Genomic DNA, 21,813 nt, shown 5'->3' with positions numbered 1-21,813 from the left:
GTCCTCGCGACAGGAGGGCACTGGCAGGCATCTATCTGGTCCTTGGTCTCTGCTTCAGCGTGGGTTTAGGCCATGTACTGGAGGGCAAAGGCAGGCATGGACACCTGTGGGTGCTCACTTACAAGTGTTTCTGGTTTCTCATTCACCTGCAGCTTCCCAGGCTTCACTTCTAATTGAATTAGACGAGAGAAAGTGAATGAGTATTTTTTAATATTTGCTTCCAGCAAATTATAAGGAGATCAGCTTAGAGGCAGTGTCTTGTGCTCACTGCCAGGCAGAGGCCGGTGAGAATTGAGAGACAATTGCCATGAGTTTGACTTTCAGGCTTCTCAGCTCCTAGTGCTCAGAAATTGGTAAATTCTTACTGTCCCGGGGGTCACAAAATGGCACTGAAACTCCAGACATTTTCTGTTGTTGTTGTAGTTGTAGATGGACAGAATGCCTTTATTATTTCTTTTGTTAATTTTTATGTGGTGTTGAGGATCAAACCCAGTGCCTCATGCATGCTAGGCAAGCACTTTGCCACTGAGCTGCAGTCCCAGTCCTCTAGGCATTTTGAGCATGACCACGTGGGACTCAGGATGACATGTTTTTGTCACCTCGCTTGGTATGGTGCTATATATACAGAAAGCAAGCAGTTCCAGGGGTAGCCTCCCTCCTTCCCGTGCTCCTGAAGACCCCAGGAGTGTCCTGTGCAGGCCCCACAGGGTGACCCAGCTCAGCTGCCTCTAGCCTCCAGTGGTGCCTCGTGCCTTGGGTTGCCTGTGGAGAAGGGTTCTTTATAAACATCCCACCCCATTCCACTGTGACTAACCCCCTGCTCTTGGGCTGCAGAAGGACCACACGGGCCAGATGGACCGATACCTGGTGTATGGGGATGAGTACAAGGCACTTCGTGACGCGGTGGGCAAAGCCATGCTCAAGGGCAAGGCCCCCAGCCTTGAAGCTGCTCTGACGGTAGGATGGCATGCAGCTTCCCTTGCTGCCAGGGGACCCTTGTGCCCCATCTTCTCTGGTTATGTTCAAGGATGCAGGTGTGAAGAGAGGGGCTCTGAACAGTCCCTAGAATCACACTGCATGCCAGGAGGCATGTGCCCATGGCCAGCATGGTGCACTGGCCAGCATGGGGGAACTAATGGCTAGAACAGTAGTGCAGCAGCAACTGAGCTGGGCTCATACATTTGCTGCACTTGCCAAGGCCATCAGCCACTTCTTTTTTATTGTTTATGTGCATTATCTCTTTAAGACCTTGCTGAGAAATAATTCTCTATAGGATTATTGTGAGTGAAAGATGTCAGCACTATCAGCCAAATCCATGGCTATGTAGATTCACAATCCATGTATATGCTTATGTGTCTATTTTGATGTTAATACAGGGTTTTAGGATTCTGGTCTTTTTCTTAGTATTTTTAGTTGTAGATGGACACAATACCTTTATTTATTTATTTATTTTTTTATGTGGTGCTCACATTAAAAAAAATAGAGCAGGACATAAGTGCTCTCCACCAAGCCCCAGGATTGTCACCTTTAACTTATTCAGGTCTTGCTTCCTTTTTGAGTCTTTATCCTGGCCTTGTGCTGGGAAGAGAAAACAGAAAATCCTGTCTCTTCTCAGGAAACATTGCTAAGATCAGTGAGGTAGTTGGAGGAGAACAGGTGCCGACTTCCGTTCCTCCAGCAAGGCTGCCTGATTAACCTGAGCATGCCTCATGGACGCACAGCCCCAGGCGTGTATGGAGGCCCTGGTGCATGGCCTTGGGAAGGCCGCTTCAGGTAGTGCTGTGGAGCTTCTGAATGCTCACTCCACATCCCGCCCGCAGGCCTGCAGGAGCCCTGGAGCTCGACAGGTGGTCTACCTGCTGCTGGTGCTGTACCGAGAAGTGGCTGCTCTCCACTGCTCCCGCAACAAGGACCTCCACCCTAAGCCAGAGGTGAGGGACACGCTGGGCTTGCACTTAGTCTCATGATTGGGAGGGACTTTCTGAGCACAGTAAAAGTCACAACTTTTATTTGTATCTAGGATAATAGAAAGTATGACCTTCCGAAACTTCCTTTATAGGACAGAGGGTGTACCCTTGTTATGTGGAAGAACTATTTTCGGTTTAACCCAAGCTTATAGACTCAGGAACATTACATAATGTTTATCAAAACAGAGTATTGAAATCTGTACTCAAGAATGTGGTTATTGTGTTTCTATATGAACATTCTCTTTTTTGTTCTTGTTTAATTTTTATGAGTTATTGATGGACCTTTATTCATTTATTTTTTTTATATGTGGTGCTGAGAATTGAACCCAGTACCTCACACATGCTAGGCAAGCACGCTACCGCTGAGCCACAACCCCAGCCTGATTAATTTACCCTCATTTGGTGATCATTTAACTATATTTACCTTGATATTTGATAAGTACTCAATATTGAAATGTGTGACTTTCAAAGAGAAAATCCTGAATTCACACAGCGCTCTTCTTTGACATACCCTAATGTGAAAAACATCTTTCGAGCCAGCAGTGCGAGGCTGTGAGCCAGTTCATTGAAGACAGCAGGGTCCTGTCTCCTCCGGGGGTCAGGCCTTTCGCAGCATCCCTCGTGAACAACACTCTGCCCTTGCTGAGCACGGGCCCTGGTGTCGAGAGCCTTGAAGGAACAGTGACAGAAATGGCTGTTCATGCTGCAGCTGTCCTTCTGTGTGGACAGAGCGAAGTCTTGGCCCCTTTGCGGAACTTGGCCTTCTCCCCGGCCAGCATGGCGGTAAGCAGCCCTGTGAAACTTCAGTGGTTTGTCATGTTGGGAGATCCAGCCAACATGACAACATGAGATGTGGCCATGGGAACTGTCAAACCTGTCCATCTTCTAGATTTCTGCACTGTTGCCCCACTTGGTCCTTCAGCACAGTGCTGGTGTCATGGCTGTCATTTCACATGAAGTTGCTGTACGTCCTCTATAAACAGCTCTCGAGCTGAGTAGAAACTTCCTCACTCTGTGCCTCTTGCTGGTTAGCAGCCATAGCCAACAGGCCCTCTTAGGAGGGTGATTTCTGCTCTGGGTCTTTCAGAATGCTTTTCTTCCAACGATGCCTGAAGACCTGCTAGCTCAAGCCCAGAAGTGGAGGGGTCTGGAAGGCGTCTGCTGGTACAGTGAGTACTGGTGTCTCAAGGGGTCACGCTTTGCAGCTTGTAAGACCATCCTTTGATCATGCCAGACCTGGGGTTGGTCCTGGGCTTCATAGGGTTCTGCTGAAGGCCCAAGTCACCTGCCTCCTCCTGCCTTTGGCAATTGGCAGAGCCATGTGGCTTGAGAGCCACATAGTTTGCTGGCTAGATGACGTTTTCCTGCATAGTCATGGGACAAAACCTTTGGCCTGCATTGTTGCTCTCCAGAAAATGTCATTTGGGAGAATGGAGACCTGGGGACCATTCTGAGGCTCATTCAAAAGCAGTCATAATCCATAATCCAAGGTTGTTTTTTTTTTTTGTTGTTGTTTTTTTTTAAGAGAAAGAGAGAGAGAGAATTTTTTAATATTTATTTTTTAATTTTCGGCGGACACAACATCTTTGTTTGTATGTGGTGCTGGGGATCGAACCCGGGCCGAACGCATGCCAGGCAACGCGCTACCGCTTGAGCCACATCCCCAGCCCAATAACTAGTTTTTCAAATTGTTATAAAACATGGTTTTGCCAAAAAAAAAAAAAAAAGAAAACATCCAAGGGAATAGAAAGTTACAAAACACTGTCCCCTCTGCCACCCTAGTGCGTGAATCTCACCTCTCTGCTGTGTAAAGCCAAGTTCAGACATTTTTCACTGGTGGCACGTATTCAGTTAACTCCAGGAACATGTCTAGTAACTTAGCTGACGGCATGGCTCAAGGATCCTGGTGAGGAGCTCAGGACGTAGGCTGTGGGTCCTTTTGGTCAGGGACAGAGAGGAGGGCAGCAATTTCCCCTTCCCACATAGGTCATTTGGTGGAGACTCACTAGTTAACATGTGTCCTGTTGTTCTTTGAACAGATTGTCCCAACGGTCATCCGTGCTCTGTCGGAGAGGTGAGTCTTGGTATTTGGGGGAGGCTCAAAATGTGCATTTCTCATCTGAAGTGGAAGGGTGCAGAGAATAAGTGTCTTGACCTTCTGGGAGATACAGGCTCATTCTGAGGGCTGCTCATGGTGTTCCAACTGAGCATCTAAATGGCACTGTGGACATTATTCTTTACTGCAGGTCTTTATTGCATTGTAGGATATTTAGCAGCATGCCTGACCTCGGCTCACTGGGTACCAGTAGCAGCACTTCCTGGACCAGTGAATCTACAGGCACTGCCCAAGTCCCTGGGATACAATGGTGCTGCTGGCTGGGAGCCCCACTCCCTCCCTGGCCCTGCCACACAGCTGGATCACTAGCCAAAAAGCAAGTGTGGGCTAGACACCAGAGGACATTCGAGGACAGGAAAGATTCAGGGGCGTGAGTGATGAGCCCTGGGGGAAGAGTGGGTGCTGCTCTTCCAGGACTCTAGGGCGTCTCTGGGCTGCTCATGGCATCTGCGCTTGCTGAGCAACAGGCTGCTGGACTGGATTCCAGTGTGCTGCTCCATAAAGTGAACAGGAGACACTTCACCCTCCTGAACCTACTCACTTCCTTGTTGTGCAGTGAGATAGGAACAGGTTCCAGGACCACTCTGTTCTGAGAGCCTGCAGTGAAGGGTCTGCTGTGGTTGTGGTTCACATGTGGCAGGGTACCCTGTGACTTGGAAACATGGGCCCTTGGTAGAGGCAGATCTTTTTTTTTTTGAGAGAAAGAGAGAGGAAAAAAAATTTTTTTTTGTTTAATATTTATTTTTTATAAAAACATCTTTATTTTATTCTTATGTGGTGCTGAGGATCGAACCTGGCCCTAGCGCGCTCTCCTGGCCCCACGCATGCCAGGCGACCGCGCTATCGCTTGAGCCATATCCCCAGCCCTGGTAGGGGCAGATCTTGTGGTTAGGTGTTTGGGTTCTTTCCAGTGGATGAGGAGGTCTGTCCAGTTAGATAGTGAAGCTCTGGACTCTCGGAGAGAGGTGGTGAGTGTGAGGATGGGAGACCAGGTTGTGCACACTTGTTACGCTACTTGGGAGGAAAAACTGTCATGCTGATTATTTTTAAATAAAGCCACCTTTGCCGCTGGATAGCACACTTGGTTAAGTGCCCGCCCTGTCCCCAGGCTCCTGTTCGTCCTTGACACACACACGCACAGATGCAGTCCCAGCAGGACAGGCCACCTCCTGTGCAGGGTGGCTTCTATGCATGCCATGATGCTCACTGTGGGTCCCCTCTCTGTCCCAGTGTGGCATGCCGATGGAGCAGGGCTCCTGTGTTGACTGCGGTGCTCTCATCGGAGGTGTCGACCACAAACCTCACGCCGGCTTCCTGAGCATCAGGTATGTGGGCTCAGCTTCCCTCCCTCAGAGCCTGTGGCCCTGGGCTGTCCACTGCTGCACATCTGTGCCCTGGTTGTGCTGGGGAGCCACATCAAGCACACCTGTAGTCATTTTTGGGGTTTGGCTTTTTTTTTTTTTTTTTCTTTTTTTTTGCTTTGTTTTCAGTGCTAGGGACGGGACCTGCGGCCTCATGTGCCAGGCAAGTGCTCTAAAACTGAGCTACTCCCCAGCCCTGTTTTTCTTCTTTTTAATATGTAATCAGTCTTATCAAGTACATCCCTCCCTCCCTATCTTTTCTGTGGGGACTATTCCCAGGACACTGCCCTCCACATATACTCAGTTCCAGATGATCAGATCCTTTATATGTCGTGGCACAGTACTTGTATGTGACCTACAAATATGGTCCCGTACATTTTTTTTTTTTTTTTTTTTTGGTACACAGGTCTTAACCACTGAGCCACATCCCCAGCCTTTTATAGATTATATATATATATATATATATATATATATATATATATATTTTTTTTTTAATTTAATTTTTAGTTATAGGTGGTCACAATATCTTTATTTTTTATTGGTACTGGGAATCGAATCCACCCTCACACATGGTAGGCGAGCGCTTTACCTCTGAGCCACAGCCCCAGTCCCTTTTTTTATATTTTATTTAGAGACAGGGTCTCACTAAGTTGCTTAGGGCCTTGCTAAGTTGCTGAGGCTGGCTTTGATCTGTGATCCTCCAAAGATGCTGGGATTACAGGTGTGCACCACTGTGCCCGGTTCACTATAGACTTCTAAAATATCATCTCTAGGTTGCTTATTATACCTTAAGCAAAGTGAATGCTATGTAAATACTCATAATATTTTATAGAAAATAAGAAGAAGAAGAAAAATTACTATTCAGTATAGACATAGTTATTTCTGAAAAATTTTGATTCACAGTTGGTTGAATCCAGGTACAGACTGCAGATACGGACAGCCCACTGTACCAGACTCAGAAACCATATAAAATTCTGACCTTCAGCTAGGCAGTGGTACAAGCCTATAATCGCAGCTACTTTGGAGGCTGAGACAGGAAGATCAAAAGTTTGAACACAGCTGGGGACTTTTGTGAGACCCTGTCTCAAAAATAAAAATATAGGGCTAGGGATACAGCTCAGTTGGTAGAGTGCCTGCCTCACACGCACAAGGCCCTGGGTTCAATCCTGGCCTCCATACTGACAGCCTGCACTAATGGCCACATCATGCAGCTACTTAACACTGGGAATGTGTAGGGTTTGGCCAGCCATCCATCCAGCCAGCCAGCCAGATGGGTCTAAAGAGAGAAAGACTTGGAGGCAGGTGGTCTAGGCAGGTAGAATATCTAGTATTTCTTTAAAACTAGAAACCTAGGGGTTGGTATAGCTCAGTTGGTAGGGTGGTTTCCTAGCATGCACAAGGCCCTGGGTTCAATCCCCAGCACTGAAAAAAAAAAAAAAAAAAACTGGAAATATGGTGGTGCACACCTGTATCCCAGTGGCTAAGGCAGGAGGATCAAAAATTTTTAAAGCAGCCTCAGCAACTTAGTGAGGCCCTGTCTCAAAAAATAAAAAAGTGGGTGTTGAGAATGTGGTTCAGTGGTTGAGCCCCTGGATTCCATCCCGAGTACCAAAAACAAAAAACAAACAAAACAAACTGGGAACCTGGTTGTAAGATGCACGGCCCCTGCAGCTGAGGAGAAACAGATGTCTCTAGCCTTCACTGCCTTCTCTTATCCTCTCCAGAGCCAACACAGACAGAACCAGGACTGGCCATGTGCTGGGCCACCCGCAACACAGAGGTGTCGTAGTGGTGTCTGACCGAGAGCTGTCCCCCGTGGTCTTCATCCTCATCCGGCTCCTCACTCATTTGGCTATGCTTCTGGGAGCCACCCAAAGTCCTAAGGTACAGGACGCTACCGCCAGACTCTGAAGTTGCCATGGGAAGAGCCAGCTGCCTTTGCATCAGTCCGTTGTCTGCCTAGTCCTAGCCCCTGGGGGTTTTACCTAGTCCACGAGTGGTACAAGAGTTACAGACCCTACTTTTTCCACTGCGGCCTCGATGGAGTAGAGCAACTACTCATCAGATTATGGAAACTCCACTTCATTTTGAAATTTTCAAAATCTGTTTTATTTAACTGACACACAGCATGTTAGTGGGGTACAGTGTGACATCTTAGCACGTGTATAATAGGATGTAACATTCAGATCATAACGTCTACTTGGAGTGCACAGCTCTGTCCTCGGCCCACAGCTGGGCATGGTAGGGCAGGGGACCCTGTTGCCTATGACCTCATGGTGGCTGCAGGAGGTACAAGGCAGTGTTCCCCGCCACACCACGATGACATCAGTCAGCAGTCTCCCACTGCACTCACCTGCCTTCCGTCCCCTGCTGCCTGCGTCATGCTGAGAGCACCCTGGCCTCACCTAGAAACCACCCTCTCCCAGTGGTGGTGTTCACCTCTGCCTGGTCCTTGCCCCCACAGGCCCTGATAAACATCATCAAGCCTCCAGTGAGGGACCCAAGAGGATTCCTGCAGCAGCACATCCAGAGAGACTTGAAGCAGTTAACAAAGACACTGGGGAAGACTGCCGACGAGACCACCCACGTGGTCCACCTCATCCTGCGCTGCCTTCTCAAAGAGCAGTGCTCACTCCCTGGCCAGAGTAAGCAAGGGACAGGGCTGGGCACGACTCCCAGGAGGCCAGGCTCCCTTGGCTCCTGCCGAGCGGTGACACGAGTGGAAGTGAGCTCTCTACTCTTCTTGCGGGGGCTGGAGGGCACTGCACTCCTCCACACACCCCCTGCCTGACTGAGGCCTGCAGCACAGACACCTGGTGCATGTGCACACAGCCTTAACCTGTGCCCTGGGATCATGTTGCACCCCAGCAAGTGACACGTGTCCCACTTCTGCTTTCCCAAAGATGTCACACTTGTACCCTGACCTAGTATATTCACATCTACAATTTGTAACATGAACAAAAGGAGGCTACAAACACTGTTTGCCCAACTAACTCTTCTAAACACTTATATCCATGCCCAAAGCATAGGTTTGCAAGGGGACTTTGTAAGTGGTTATCGGGGTGGCATTAGGAGGGATTTCAGTTTGTTGCTTACCTGCAAAAATCATGATGACCACTGTAGAACCATGTTATTTAAAAGCCTACAGATAATTACAATTGCAATAATGTTCCTACAGCCAGAGAATCTGTTCCCCTTCAGGGGTGTCTTTGCCAGAAAACAGCATTAGTGTGTAGTTCCCACCTTAGCGAGACCAACTTTGCCGAGTGCCTCTGTTGTGGTGTGGTTTCTGCAGCACACGGACCTGGGAGCCCTAACCTGCTGCCAGCTCATGGCACCACCTCTGCCTACGGGCCTGGGGGCAGCAGTGAGCTGGCTCTGTGTGGCTGTCAAGTTCTCGTCCTGTCCTCAGCCATTTGTTTGGAATGCCTTTAAGACCACAGCTGTAGGGACCTGGGGACACGGCTCAGTTGGTAGAGTTCTTGCCTTGTATGCACAAAGCCCTTGATTCAATCCCCAGCACCACAAAAAAAAAAAAAAAAAAAAAAAAAGATTAAAAAAGACCACAGCTATGGCTTGGAGGTTTGCCAGAGACTACAGCATCTTCACAAGGTCTGGAGGCTGGTGTTGGCAGTACCTGGTTAACTTAAGGAAAGAAGACTATCTATTAATGTCATTCGGTGCTTACTGTATGGAGATTGCTGTTTTTTGTTTGTTGGATAACACAGACATTTTTGTTTTCTTTGTAGGGCATTTAAATTTTGATGCGGAATTGTCAACCAAAGAACGGAGAAACAATTGGGAAAAACATGTTGCATCTCTTCTTCTACCTGAACTGGAGGTAAGGGGCAAGTGGTGACCAATCCTTAGCTCTCTGTCCAGAAGGGTCCCATAAGTCAGGCCAAGGATTATCAGGAGTTCTCAGAGGGCAGGCAGCAGCCTGCTCTCCACTGCTTTTTACAGCAGGTTGTGAAAGTAAGAGGCAGAGACCCTCCAGAAATGCACGGGCACTCTGGATTCATGAGCGCTCCACTGAGAACATCAGAGCCAACTATCCACAGCAGGACAGGGAAGTCAGGAAGTGAAGGGTGGTGAAATACAGGCCCTAGAGTCCTGCTCTGTTTAGGAACAAGGAACCCCTGAATCACAGTGAAAGAGAGCAAAAGTGAGCGTCTGGGGTGCAGAGGCAGACTCCTGCGGAGCCACTGTGGCATCTGCTCGGCTTTCTGGGTCAGTGCCCCACGTGCAGAATGCTGTGTCATTTCTTTACCCAGCATCTAGACAAGACCCTGCTGACTGTGAGCACGCTCATCAGCCAGGATGAACGTGTCAGCTCCAACCCCGTGGCCAAAATCATATATGGTGACCCAGCAAACTTCCTGCCCCGACTGCCCCAGAAAAATGTGGTTCATTGCTCAAAGATTTGGAGCTGCAGGAAGAAGATCACAGTCGAGTACCTCCAGCATGTTGTGGAGCAGAAGAACGGCAAGGAGATGGTGCCCATGCTCTGGCAGTTCCTGCAGAAGGTGTGTCCACCTCATGGTCTGCCTCCTTTACCTGCTAGACTTCTCCTGAGGACCGGGAGGCTGTGACTGGGTTCAGAGTCATCATTCCTAGAGGCAGAACCCTAACCTTCCCATCAGCACTGTGATCCTGAAGGCAAGGCCTGTAGCGTGAGTCTCAGGGAGAGCGCAGAGGTCTAAAGACACATCTGCTGAAGTCACAGGTGGAATATGCACAAGTGGGCTTAGTGGTGCCCTGTAAGGAACTTAAAGACCAGGAGGGACCACCCTGGTCACTCAGCTCTTGTCTTCATCCCCAGAAGTTGAGCAGATGGTCACCAGCAAGTGCCTGCTCAGCCAGGGGCCTCCCTGTGCCTTGCAGGCAGGAGGCAGTGTGCTGCATGATGTCGAGTTATACTGCCAGGCTCAGGAGTGGTCCCCAGCTTTTACCCACTTGAGCTCTCCTGGGCCACAGCAGATGTTCTCACCTCCTCCCTCATGGACCGTCATTACCATAGCTGACAGGGAGCAGAATGATTTGGAAAGGTCTGGTGCTCACACTAGGAAGGACTTGGTGCTAGTGTTGTGATCTCTTATCAAGACACAGTTTCATTTCACTGAGGATGCTGGATCCTGGCTCTTCAGAACAAAACCCAGTGACCACTGCCTGGGGTCTTGGTGTTTCCTTCCAGCAGCCTCACACCCAACAGTGGGCCTAGGAGGCAAATTTCTTTTTATTTTTCCCTAATTATTTACTTTTACTAATTAATTAGTTGTACACATTAATGGAATTGTGATATTTCCATGTATGCATATAGCATGTACTGATCTCGTCTGTGTCTGGCTTGTTTCACTTAACAACATAACATCCTCTAGTTCTATCCATTTTGCTGAAAATGACAGGACTTCATTCATTCTTCTTACAGCTGAATTATTTTCAGCTATTATGTATAAACCACATCTTCTTTATCCATTCATCTGATGGGCTTCAGGGAGATTCCATGTCAGCTATTGTGAATGGTGTCACGTAAACATAGGCTGACTTCCTTTGGAGTGGGCTATCTGGATCACATGGTAAACGTTTTTTTAGTTTAAGAAACCTCCATACTGTTTTCCATTATGAGGTACTAGTTTACATTGCCACCGGGAGTATATTAGAGTTCTTTTTTCTCTTTATCTTTGCGTACATTTGTTATTTTATGTTTGGGGCTCATTTATTTTGGGGGGTTGGGGAATAGTGGTGACTGAACCAGGACCTTGGGCATGCTAGGTCAGCAACGCTCTACTACTGAGCTATAGCCCCCATCCCCAGCCCTCCACACTTTTTAGTTGTAGATGGACACAATATTTATTTATTTTTCTGTGGTGCTGAGGATCAAACCCAGTGCCTCACACATGCGAGGCAAGTGCTCACTAACTGAGCTATAGCCCCAGCCCTTGTTTTTTTAAAGACAGAGTCTCGCTAAGTTGCCCAGACTGGACTAGAACTTACTGAGGCTAACCTCAAACTTGTGATCCTCCTGCCTTAGCCTCCAGAGTAGCTGGGATCATAGGTGTGTGCCACCACACCTATCTTCTTTTTATAAGAGCCATTCTAATTGTGGTGGGATGGCATCTCATTGTAGTTTTTATTTGCATTTCCCTGATGGCTATTGATATTTGAACATTTTTTCATATATTTGTTAACCACTTTTATTTTTTCTTTTGAGAAGTGTCTATTCAGATCATTTGCTCATCTTAAAATGTATTACTTTGATTTTTATTTATTTATTTATTTATTTTTCAGTTATATATTCTGGGTATTTACCTGCTGTCAGGTGAATAGTTGGCAGCTATTTCTCACATTCTATACGCTGTCTCTGTTCCGTTGGGTGTTTTCTTTGGTGTGAGACTTTAATTTTGATGTGATCATTTTGCTCTTACTTTCTGTGGTTTGGGGGTTCTATCCAGAAAACCATCACCTGTGCCAATGTCTTGGAATGTTTCCTCTATTTTTCTGCTGGTAGCTTCAGAGGTCAGGTCTTACATCTGGGTCTTTGGTCATCTAGAGTTGATTCCTGTGCAAACTGAGAGACGGGGCCCAGATCAGTCCTCACAGCAGCTCTTCGTTGGAGGAGTGCGGGGACTTGGTCCTGTCATCCTACATCCCTGAGTGCAGGGCATGTTTACCGTATCAAAGGCCCTCTCTCGGTACTTGGCCAGAGGATGGGATGGCCCTTTCCCCATTTGCAGGGTGTGATCGTGTAGAACAATCCACTGACCAGATTAAACCACTCAAAGTCCCCAGCCTGCCCCAAGTCTACAAGCCCCATGTTGTTTCTCAGTTACATAGTGGAAGTGTTACTGAGCCATCTTCCCTTCTCCAGGAGGCAGAACTGAGACTGGTGAAATTCTTGCCTGAGATTTTGGCCCTGCAAAGGGATCTGGTGAAACAATTCCAGAATGTTCCAGAAGATGAATACAGTACCATCAGGAGTTTTATTAGCAGTCACAGTTCAGGTATGACTGCTGTCTGCTCCAACAAAAGATAAGGACCATCCATGTTTGGTGGTACAAAAGGATCATTCAGGTTGGGGCAGAAGGCTGGGGCTTAGGTCCTAAGCTAGAATGTGAGGTAAAAAGGATGCCAAATCCCAGAGACATACTGAGAGCTGCTGCTGTGGCTAGAAACATCCCTGCCCCCCCCACCCCCCCCACACACACCCCCCTTCTCACACAACCTCAAACGTGAAATGCAGGTGTGCTGCTGATTGTGGGTAGGTAGCACGCCTTGTGGTCTGACCCTGGCCAGGGCACTGTTTCCAATGGGGACCTTACCAAGTGTCTTGCTCAATAGATGGGCTGAGGCAGCTGTTCCACAACAGGATCACCATCTTCCTGTCCACGTGGAATGCACTGAGGCGATCACTGGAGACCAACGGTAAGTGTCCTCCTCCACCTGGTTCTGCCAGCACCCTGCTGTATGCCTGGCAATGCAACCTGTGGACAGAGGTGCTGAGCTACGTGAACCAGTCTCTAACCTAACCCTCAGTCCTCTTGAATCTATAAATATGGAATCAGAAAGGAGTTGAGACCACTGAAAACTTAACAGTCAGGGTCCAGCTCTATGGAGGCAGCTGCCCACACTGCCTTCCTCCTACCCTACCTCCAGGCTGTGACCCAAATGCCCAAAGCGGAATCCCTCTGCTTAGAAATGACCCTGTCTTTTAAAGGTGAAATCAAGTTACCCAAAGAGTACTGCAGCTCCGACTTGGATTTGGACACAGATTTTAAGGTCATCCTGCCCCGGCGTCAGGGCCTGGGTCTCTGCTCAACTGCATTAGTCAGCTACTTGATTAACCTACACAATGAAATCATCCACACAGTGGAGAAGTTCTCCAAGGAAAACAACAGGTACTGTGCATCCCACCACCCCTGCCACCAAGCCTGGTTGCAGACTCCAGCCAGCAATAGCTCCCGTCCCCAGACCCTCTCAGCTTTCCTCCACAAACAAAGCCCAGTGTTTGCACATGGTTTTCACTTGCTCACACTATGAGGGCAGAAGCACATGCCCCATACCTGCCCCGGACACCAAGGGACATCTTCTGTCCCGCAGCTATTCCGTGGGTGCCTCTGAGGTCACTGACCTGCATGTCGTCAGCTACGAAGTGGAGCGGGACCTGATTCCACTGGTTCTCTCCAACTGCCAATACCAAGTGGAACAAGGCGGGAAGACCTCACAGGAGTTCGACCTGGAGAAGATCCAGCAGCAGATTAGCAGCCGCTTCCTCCAGGGCAAGCCCTTGCTGACCCTCAAGGTAGGCTGGGCGCTCTGCAATGACTGGCTTGTCAGGCATGAACAGTCCTTGTGGGTTTCAGGGAGAACAGACTGAGGGGACACCTAAGGTCTCCTCTGCATCGTCTCTTCCCCACTGGTGGTCTGCGGTCCCTGTACTTTCTCTGGGCTGGGAGGTGTCCCCAGCTGTCTTCCACATCCCCATCTACATATGTCCCCAGGGCAGCCTCAAGTCTCAGTGGACTGGGTGTCCACCACAGATAATGGCACCACCCAGAAGACCTGTCATTGCTGCCGTCCCTTCAGTTCACATGCAGCCCGTGCCCAGGAACCACCACCATGCCTTCCCCACACCCTTGTCCTGTAACTGCCACTGCCATGGCTTCAGTTCAGAGCACTCAGCCTTCAGACCAGCTGCCCAATGCTCCCTGCAGCACCATGCTATGTGGACAGTGCTACCTGGGCTCTACCGCACTCCCCTGGCTGGCACAGAAAGCCCGTCACCTGGCCCCAGACCAACCTTCAAGCTGTCTCCACCCCCTGCCTCACTTGCTGCTTCAAACCTGTGACCTGCCTCTTGACTCCCTGAACATGGTAGCACTTCCACACTGTCCCTGTCTGTGGCCGCACTCATCCTTTCGGGTCCAGTCAGGTGTCATACTCAGATTACTTATTCCCTCACTGCCCGCAATCAGGCTGTCAGTTGTTGGAGTCCAAAGCCATTTTTAATTCATCCTGACAGTGGCTGCCTTGTGCACGGTCTCTGCTCAGTGTTGCTGGAGAGCTCACCAATGTGCACATTCACATTCCTGCTCCTCCAACACTCTTGGGCTCTTGTGGTCCTCAGACACACTGGTCTACAGGGCAATATCTGCATGGCCGCTGTAGCCAGGCTGGACTTCTTACACTACTGTGTCCAAAGAGTGTGGCTTAAACAGAGCATTAGGAGGCAGCAAAGCTACATGCCTCGCCCAGGAATATACTGTCTGCCTTGGTCCTTCCTCTGAGTCACTGCTGAAGAATACATCTGCCATCACATGGAAGCCTCCACTATGAATTTAATTTCCAAAAGCTGTTTTTCTTTCTCACCTCAGGGGATACCTACGCTGGTGTACAGACATGACTGGAACTTCGAACATCTCTTCATGGGCATCAAGAACAAAATGGCACAGGTGGTCATGATAAGCCCTCACCTGCAGGGTGGTTCCATCCACATACATAAGGACAGTCTGGTCCCATCCTGGTGTCCACTGGGAGCACCAGGCTCTCTGGCTCCCAAAGGACCCCAGGGGCTCCAGAAGAGAGGCAAGCCGGTGGCAAACAGATCATAATACTTTCTGACGCCTTGGGGGTTGTTGTCTTGATGATGTCCTGACCAGGGTGCCACAGATCGAGAACTCAATTTCTCCTGCTCCTTAGGTTCTGCTGTCAACAGATGGAGAGGCTATTGTGCCTCTCCACGTCCTCACGGGGCCTTTGGAGGATTCAGTTAGCTCAGGCCTGTTCCTATGCAGTCTGTACACTGGCACACTCGGCAAGCACAGGGATCAGCTCTTACCACAAGTGCTGGACAGTTGGCCTGCCTGTGCCGGCAGCTCAGAGTTAGGCTCTTACCAAGTAGGAGAAGCAATAGCCTGACCCAAGCCTCTGTCCTGCTTTTGGTTTCAGAGCCCCCTCCCCAGCTCGGCCATAGGTGCCATCAGTGGACAACTGCAGTCCTACAGTGATGCCTGTGAAGCCCTGTCTGTTGTAGAGGTCACTCTGGGCTTTCTAGGCACAGCTGGTGGGGATCCAAATATGCATCTGAATGCGTACGTCCAAGATATCCTTCGGATGGGTGATCAAACGACTCCAGTTTTAGAGGTGGGTCCTGTGTGCCTTTCAAGGAGAATCAGCATCGCCTCACCTTAGTTTCCTGCAAGAATGCCACCACGCAGGGAGCACCCATGTAGATACTCCTGGAAAGGGGTGGTCAGGAACCCCCACCCCCAGTCAGTCTACAAAGTAGTGGCGCCAGGAGAGGCAGGGATGCCCAGTGCTGACCACCTACTAGAGCAGGATGCACAGGGGACTAAGGACATTGGCTGCCTGCTCACTGTGTGATGCTGAGACACGAGTTGCTACAGGAGGGGGAGACTCTTAGATATTTGGAAGACGAGACAGGTAGACTCTGGATGGAAAAGAGGTGGCCTAGTGACAGGAAATGGGCAAAACAGGGAGAAATGCCCTGGGTAGCACCAAGGGAGTCTGTGTGCCTTCACCTCCTACTCAAGACTCTTCCTCTTCCAGGCCTTAAGCAGGGGTCAGTTAAAACACGCTATTGCCCTCTGGCAGTTCCTCTCTGCTCATAAGTCGGAACAGCTGCTGCGACTGAAGAAAGTGAGTCTGCCCTGCCTCTGCCCAGATGGAGGGAGCCACACCCTTGTCCCAGGCTCTGATGTTGTGCTTGTTCATCTTCTTTAGGATCCCTTCCGGGAAATCAGTTCTATGTTCAAAGCCGACCTCAGCCCAGAAAGTGCTAAGCTCCTCAGCACCTTCCTGAATCACACAGACCTGGATGCTTTCCTCCTGGAGCTCCATGAAATGATGGTGTTGAAACTAAGGAACACCCAGACCCAGGACAGCTTCAACCCCGAATGGAGGTACGGTGTGCACCCTGCCAGCCAGCAGGTGTGCAGAACGCTTGCCCCTCCCGTTGACACAATGGTAGTTCTGTCTTACACAGGACCCTCGGTCTACTGTTCTCCATCACAAGAGCAACTAGGGGCTGGCTTCTTTGGTTTTAATCTTTTGGGGACTTTAAAAAAATAACTAAAAAATCATTTATTCTTATTACAAGTATACTTAACTATGTCAAAGAGATGCATTTTGGATTAGGAAGAAAAAGCCACAACAATGTATAAAGTCTAAAAATACCCAAAATTATCTAAAATTTTACATTTTTGTCAATCTAGTGGCCAAAAAATGGTATCTTGCTTTCATTTGTGTTTCCCTACCTACTTGTGTGGCTGGCACATTTTAAAATTTATCACCATTTTTCTGAATTATCTTTTGGTAGCTTTTGGTTACTGGGCAGGGCAGTTGATCTCTTTCTTTTTTATCATTTGGTACCAGGGATTAAATCCATGGGCACTTAACCACTGCGCTGCATCCCCAGCTTTTTATTTTTCATATTGAGACAGGGCCTCTATTGCTGAGGCTAGCATCAAATCTATAATCCTCCTACCTCAGTCTAACCAACTGCTAGGATTATAGGCATATGCCACCACACCTGACCAGCTTATCTCTCTTTTTTTTGAGGTTCATCACTTTGATGACATCCTAAAAGTAACGGGCCAGAGGGGCCTCTGGGCTCAGCAGCTGTGAAGAAGGAGGGGTCCCAAGTATACCCTAAGGCAGGACACTGCAAAAAGGCACTCATGAGGGGGGCTTCAAGCCCCTCTGAATACTTCTTCATATAAAATTGGGGTGAGGGGGCCCCAAGAGTAAGGGAGGCAAAGAGACCATCCCTCCTGGCCCATGAGTAAAAGAGACGGGGGAGGGGGGTGCTGGGAGCAGGAAACTTGCTAAGTCAGTGGCCTGCCCCCCCCCTCCCACACACACACCCCACCACACTTTCCAGCCCCTCTCTAAAATATGCAGTGGGGCCCTGAGGAGAGGGAGCCCTCATGTTCAAACCCCCCAATTCTCCCACCTAGCTGGTACGAAGTTGATAATTGCCACTCTGGGTGATATAATAAATCCAGGGCAGGGCCTGGTAACCGCTTTTCTCAATGATCTTCATGTAATGGACCTTGATGAGTTTCTCTTTCTTAATAGTTTGTAAAAGCTCTTTGTATAGAACAGATTAATCTTTGATCCACACATCATCTAGAAGTCAAATCTGATGGAGGAGTTTTACATAAAGCCTTGTGGGGCTGGGTTCAGTGGTACACGCCCATAATCCCGCAGCTTGGGAGGATGAATCAGGAAGATCATAAGTTCACAGCCAGCCTCAGCAACTTTGTAAAGCCCTAAACAACTCAGAGACCTTGTCTCTAAATAAGATATGAAAAAGGGTTGGGGATGTGGCTCAGATGGTAACGCACCCCTGGGTGCAATCCCCGGTATGAAAAAGAAAACAGAAAAAGCCACCATGGAGACATTCTCTGGAGGCTCTCCTTATCGCATCCTGGGGTGCTAAAGCAGCCTCACACTTTCTCCTGCTACCTTTATAGTTCTGTCTCACACGTCTGTTTCGTTAGTTCACTTTTAATGTGTGGTGTGAGGCAGGCATTTCACTTGACTAGTTTTCTGGATGGATAGTCAGGCTACACTGGCTGTGTGTGCCCTCAGGCCATATGGCACACGCCTGTGTACAACAGAGCTCCCCTTTCTAGAGAATCTGCCATGGGAGGGAATGCATGCCTTTTCTGAATGGCAAAGCCCCATTTCTGATGCAGCCAGAGAGGCTTGTCAGGGGAGTGCCTGAAGTGGCCCAGCTGGACATCCTTGAGGAAGCTAAGCCTTGGACTCCAGGTCCAGCTCAGGAACCTGACAGCTGGCTGACTTTAAGCTGACCCTCAGGGTTTCTGGTCTTAGTTAGCACTTCAGACCTGTCAATGCCTGGAAAGAGTGGCAGCTGGTGGGCTCCTGTAGCTCTAAACACTTTCTCTTTTCCTGACTTTGCAGCCTGAGGGACACTCTGGTGAGTTACATGGAAACTAAAGACAGTGACATTCTTCCGGAAGTGGAATCCCAGTTCCCAGAAGAGATCCTGCTGTCTAGCTGCGTGTCTGTGTGGAAAGCAGCAGCTGCACGGAAACAGGACCGGCAAGCAAGATAGGACTGTCCACTCTGTTTCTGGATACACTGCAGACAGGGCTCCCTCCCCTCTCTGTGCCTCTGGGGGCACCTGGGAGGAAAGTGTTGGCACAGCACTGAAGTCAAGGCCAGCACGTAGTGTGCCAGCTTACAGCTTTTTTGAAAGCCAAGCCATTTCTGGAACACATGCAGATTCCAGAATTCTCGTGTTATATATGAATACTGTTCAGTAAGTGGTGAGGATGGCAATTATTTGGAAAAGGAAATCACCTGCCACCCTGTGCATTTGAAGAACAGAAACGAAGGGGCACACCAGCAGAGACCTGTGTCGGGCCTGCAGCCTCTTCCTCCTACTGCCACACAGGCAGAACACAGGCGTGTTGGTCTTTTTTTCTACTCTATTCTATTCTGCGCACATAGAAGAGAATCTGTTTTTCTTTTCTCTTCCAGTCTCTGAAATTCTGCATACTGTGCCCATATTTCTTGGGTTCTAAGATGTGAAAACACCACTTTCATCTTCTCACTAACACAAGGAAAGCCAGGGTGTCCACACTTGCCTTAAGACCACATGAACAAACACCAACCAGACTGTGAGTCACTGCCAGATTCCAAAAGGTCAGAGCCAACAAATCTGTGACGAGCATGGGATTCAGGACATTGCTAGGGTTTTGGTTTCCCCATGAATAAAATGGAGTCTACTGTCAGTCAGAGCTCCTTCTGGTTTTTGTATCTTGAGCTTATAAATGAAGTTCATCAGAGGCAGCTCCTGGTGATGCCATGGGGAGTTCTTGGCTGTGGGTGTTGTACTATGTAAGCATGCAGTCTTGGTGCCAGGTCAGCTTCCCTGAGTATGTGAATTCCCAGTCCTTTCTTTGGATCTCTACCGCACCATAAAAACTGAGCCTCAGAGAGAGTACAAAACCAGTTCCGTTTCTGAAAAAGGGAAAATACTTGCCCTGATCTTGTGCTGCCTTTTTCATTGTAAGTTTTGTCTCCTTTTGAAACCTCTGGATGAATTCCTGTTCCTCACAGCTCAGGGCCCATTTGCAGTGGGATCAGGATACCAGCCATCCACACCTTGGAGGCCCTGTCTTTCATGTACATTCCAGATAAGTTAGGGATCCAATCAGGCCTGTACTTTTGAGCTACAGAAATGCAAGAGGGGTGAAGGGCACAGCTCAGTAGTGCTTGCCTCACGTTCACAAGGCACCTCCCTGTGCACACCTGCAAAGGCAGGCATAGAAGCAACTGCAGTTCCTCTCCATGAATGAGCCCCCAGCGTCTGCAGAAGGAAGTGCAGTGACGGACCTTGGGTAGTAGCTGCTTTCACAGAACATGTGCTTGCATTTAGTGAGCTGTGAACATTCCACTTTCCCTCCCACCACATCCCTGCCTAGCAGAACCAGAGCACTTGGCCTTGGGTGCCTGGGGGTCAGGGTGTAGCTTGCCAGGGCCAGCAGGTCCTCACTGCCACACCTTCACAGATAGAATCAGGTGTCAAGTCCTTGATGTGAAGACCCTTTTTCTCCCTTTGACCTGGGCATTTTTTTCTGTTATGTTTTATTTTAGATGCTATGCTTTCAAAGCCTTAACTGTCATATCTAGCATGATTTATACAAAAATACACTGGAGCAGAGGCAAAAGTAAATTTCATTATACTTGTAATGCTTTTTTAATAAACTTGATTTCTGTTGCTAAAGGATCCCTCTTTGTGGGCCATGCTACTGTGTACAGCATGTAGGCTGTGGGAATGGTTGTGGGTTTTTGTGGAAATGTCCTTGCAGAAGTATTTGTGAAGCAGTCAGTTCAGAACAGAAGGCCACTCTAGAACGTGAGATAGTAAACTTCCTCTGGACAGAATAACAGCAGAACAGCATGTCCGTAGTAGAAAAACCTTAAGCCTCATCCGGGGAGTGGAGGGTGTCCTCTGCTTAAAGGGACTTAAAACAGCAGAGCTCCAGCTACCAACTGCACCTTGATATGCTGCCAGAATGGGCCTGCAGAGTGCTCAGTGGGACAGAAACCCTGAGGCCTGGAGCTGGGTTCCAGTGGTTTGAGCAACAACTGGCACATGTTCTGCAGTTTTCTGACCCCTTCAAATTGATAAAGCCTATGCTCAAGCATTCAGAATCCCAGGTCCAGCTGGGAAGAAAAGGCACAAGTGCTTTCTCCTGAGTGAAAATACTAGCAAAACTCACACCTTCCCTGTAGGGACAAGAGCCTGCTTCCTTTTCAGCTGGTGGAAGTGTTTTAGAGAGCCAATTGGGGAGGGCCCTGCACGTGTAGACTGCCCCCACTGCTCTTGAGGCTGCTCCTGCTTGGGGGCTCCCTAGTCTGCTGCCTTTCCCTTCACGTGGACCCACCAAGGTCAGTATTCCTTCCTGATCACCACCTGTATCCCAAGGCACAATGGAACCTCAGCCCAGAGCACAGCCACCTCCTCAGAACCCTAAATCTAACGCAACCAGGCTGACACATCACAGCCCAAATGGACATGAGTATGGGTCTTGCCTCTCCTGTTTGCTCGCTCAATGACCATGGAAAAGCCATTTGATCTCTTTCAGCCTCCATTTTCTGACGTGCAAAATGCCTCCCAGTTCTGTAGTGAGAAATTAGAGTAGGACCTGGCATGGGGTGGGTGCTCAAGAAATGGGACACCCCCACTCCCCCAGGCGGGAACTTGCCCACTTTCAGGGCCCTGTCAGTTGTTGGTGCTACAGGAAGTCTTTCCCACACCTGAAACTAATTAGTCTAATCTAATGCAGTGTTCTGTATCGTCCTCTTGAAATCTATATTCACACTACATGACTAAGGCACACACTTTTCTATGTTCTCATAGAATATAAGGCACGGGTTAAACTGCTACGCTTCAGCCTCACTGGCTGCCGTTCCGTGCCTCAGGACCTTTACACCGCTGTTCCCTCCGCCTGGCCTGCGCTCTCCAACTCACCCTTCAGGTCCCTCCCAAACATCCTTCCCAACCACCAGGTCCAGGCCAGCGCCCGGGGTATCCGGGTCACTCCGCAATCACGGGCCGCAGCAGCTGCGCCATCTAGTCACCCAGCTTCCTGCCCCTGTGAAGCCCCTCGAGGTGTGCAGCCCCCGCACCTCGCACAGCGCCAGGCACTGGAGCACCGAGGACGCGTTCCTCCCACCCAGGACGGGCCGGCCCACGTGGAACCGGACGTGCATGCCGCGCTCGCGCGCTCCCTCGTTTCCCTGCGCTGGAAACGGTCCTGCGATCCGCGCGACCCCGGCCGACTCCTGCCGCGGCGGCCTCTCGGCCTGC

At 49.2% G+C, this 21,813-nt stretch overlaps 1 protein-coding gene and 1 long non-coding RNA gene across 4 annotated transcripts in view; one reads left to right on the top strand and one right to left on the bottom strand.

Moving 5' to 3' along the window:
• Rnf213 (ring finger protein 213) overlaps positions 1–20,226 on the top strand; it is a 95,101-nt gene extending 74,875 nt beyond the window's left edge. For all 3 annotated transcript variants that reach the window (XM_058585273.1, XM_046463189.1, XM_058585272.1), the window contains exons 49-67: positions 835–957; positions 1,821–1,931; positions 2,508–2,750; positions 3,055–3,136; positions 4,007–4,041; positions 5,314–5,408; positions 7,169–7,328; positions 7,909–8,089; positions 9,194–9,285; positions 9,719–9,970; positions 12,313–12,445; positions 12,783–12,866; positions 13,159–13,339; positions 13,542–13,743; positions 14,816–14,893; positions 15,390–15,584; positions 16,011–16,100; positions 16,185–16,363; positions 18,393–20,226. In XM_058585273.1, the coding sequence (XP_058441256.1) occupies positions 835–957; positions 1,821–1,931; positions 2,508–2,750; positions 3,055–3,136; positions 4,007–4,041; positions 5,314–5,408; positions 7,169–7,328; positions 7,909–8,089; positions 9,194–9,285; positions 9,719–9,970; positions 12,313–12,445; positions 12,783–12,866; positions 13,159–13,339; positions 13,542–13,743; positions 14,816–14,893; positions 15,390–15,584; positions 16,011–16,100; positions 16,185–16,363; positions 18,393–18,546 (2,670 nt within the window). In that variant the 3' untranslated portion in view covers positions 18,547–20,226. The remainder of the gene's footprint in view (positions 1–834; positions 958–1,820; positions 1,932–2,507; positions 2,751–3,054; positions 3,137–4,006; positions 4,042–5,313; positions 5,409–7,168; positions 7,329–7,908; positions 8,090–9,193; positions 9,286–9,718; positions 9,971–12,312; positions 12,446–12,782; positions 12,867–13,158; positions 13,340–13,541; positions 13,744–14,815; positions 14,894–15,389; positions 15,585–16,010; positions 16,101–16,184; positions 16,364–18,392) is intronic.
• On the bottom strand, positions 7,530–21,811 carry LOC124105842 (uncharacterized). The gene is made up of 4 exons (XR_006855890.2): positions 21,633–21,811; positions 13,573–13,677; positions 12,764–12,925; positions 7,530–12,012 (listed from the first exon to the last, which is right to left on the bottom strand). It is a non-coding gene; the product is annotated as an uncharacterized LOC124105842 (long non-coding RNA).
• Positions 21,812–21,813: the final 2 nt, after the last annotated feature.

The sequence above is a fragment of the Marmota monax genome, unplaced genomic scaffold (genome assembly GCF_021218885.2).
Source record: "Marmota monax isolate L192 unplaced genomic scaffold, Marmota_monax_Labrador192_F-V1.1 WCK01_AAM20220418_F8-fsc00220, whole genome shotgun sequence".
Lineage (NCBI taxonomy): Eukaryota > Metazoa > Chordata > Mammalia > Rodentia > Sciuridae > Marmota > Marmota monax.
This window is presented reverse-complemented; position numbering and strand designations above follow the sequence as displayed.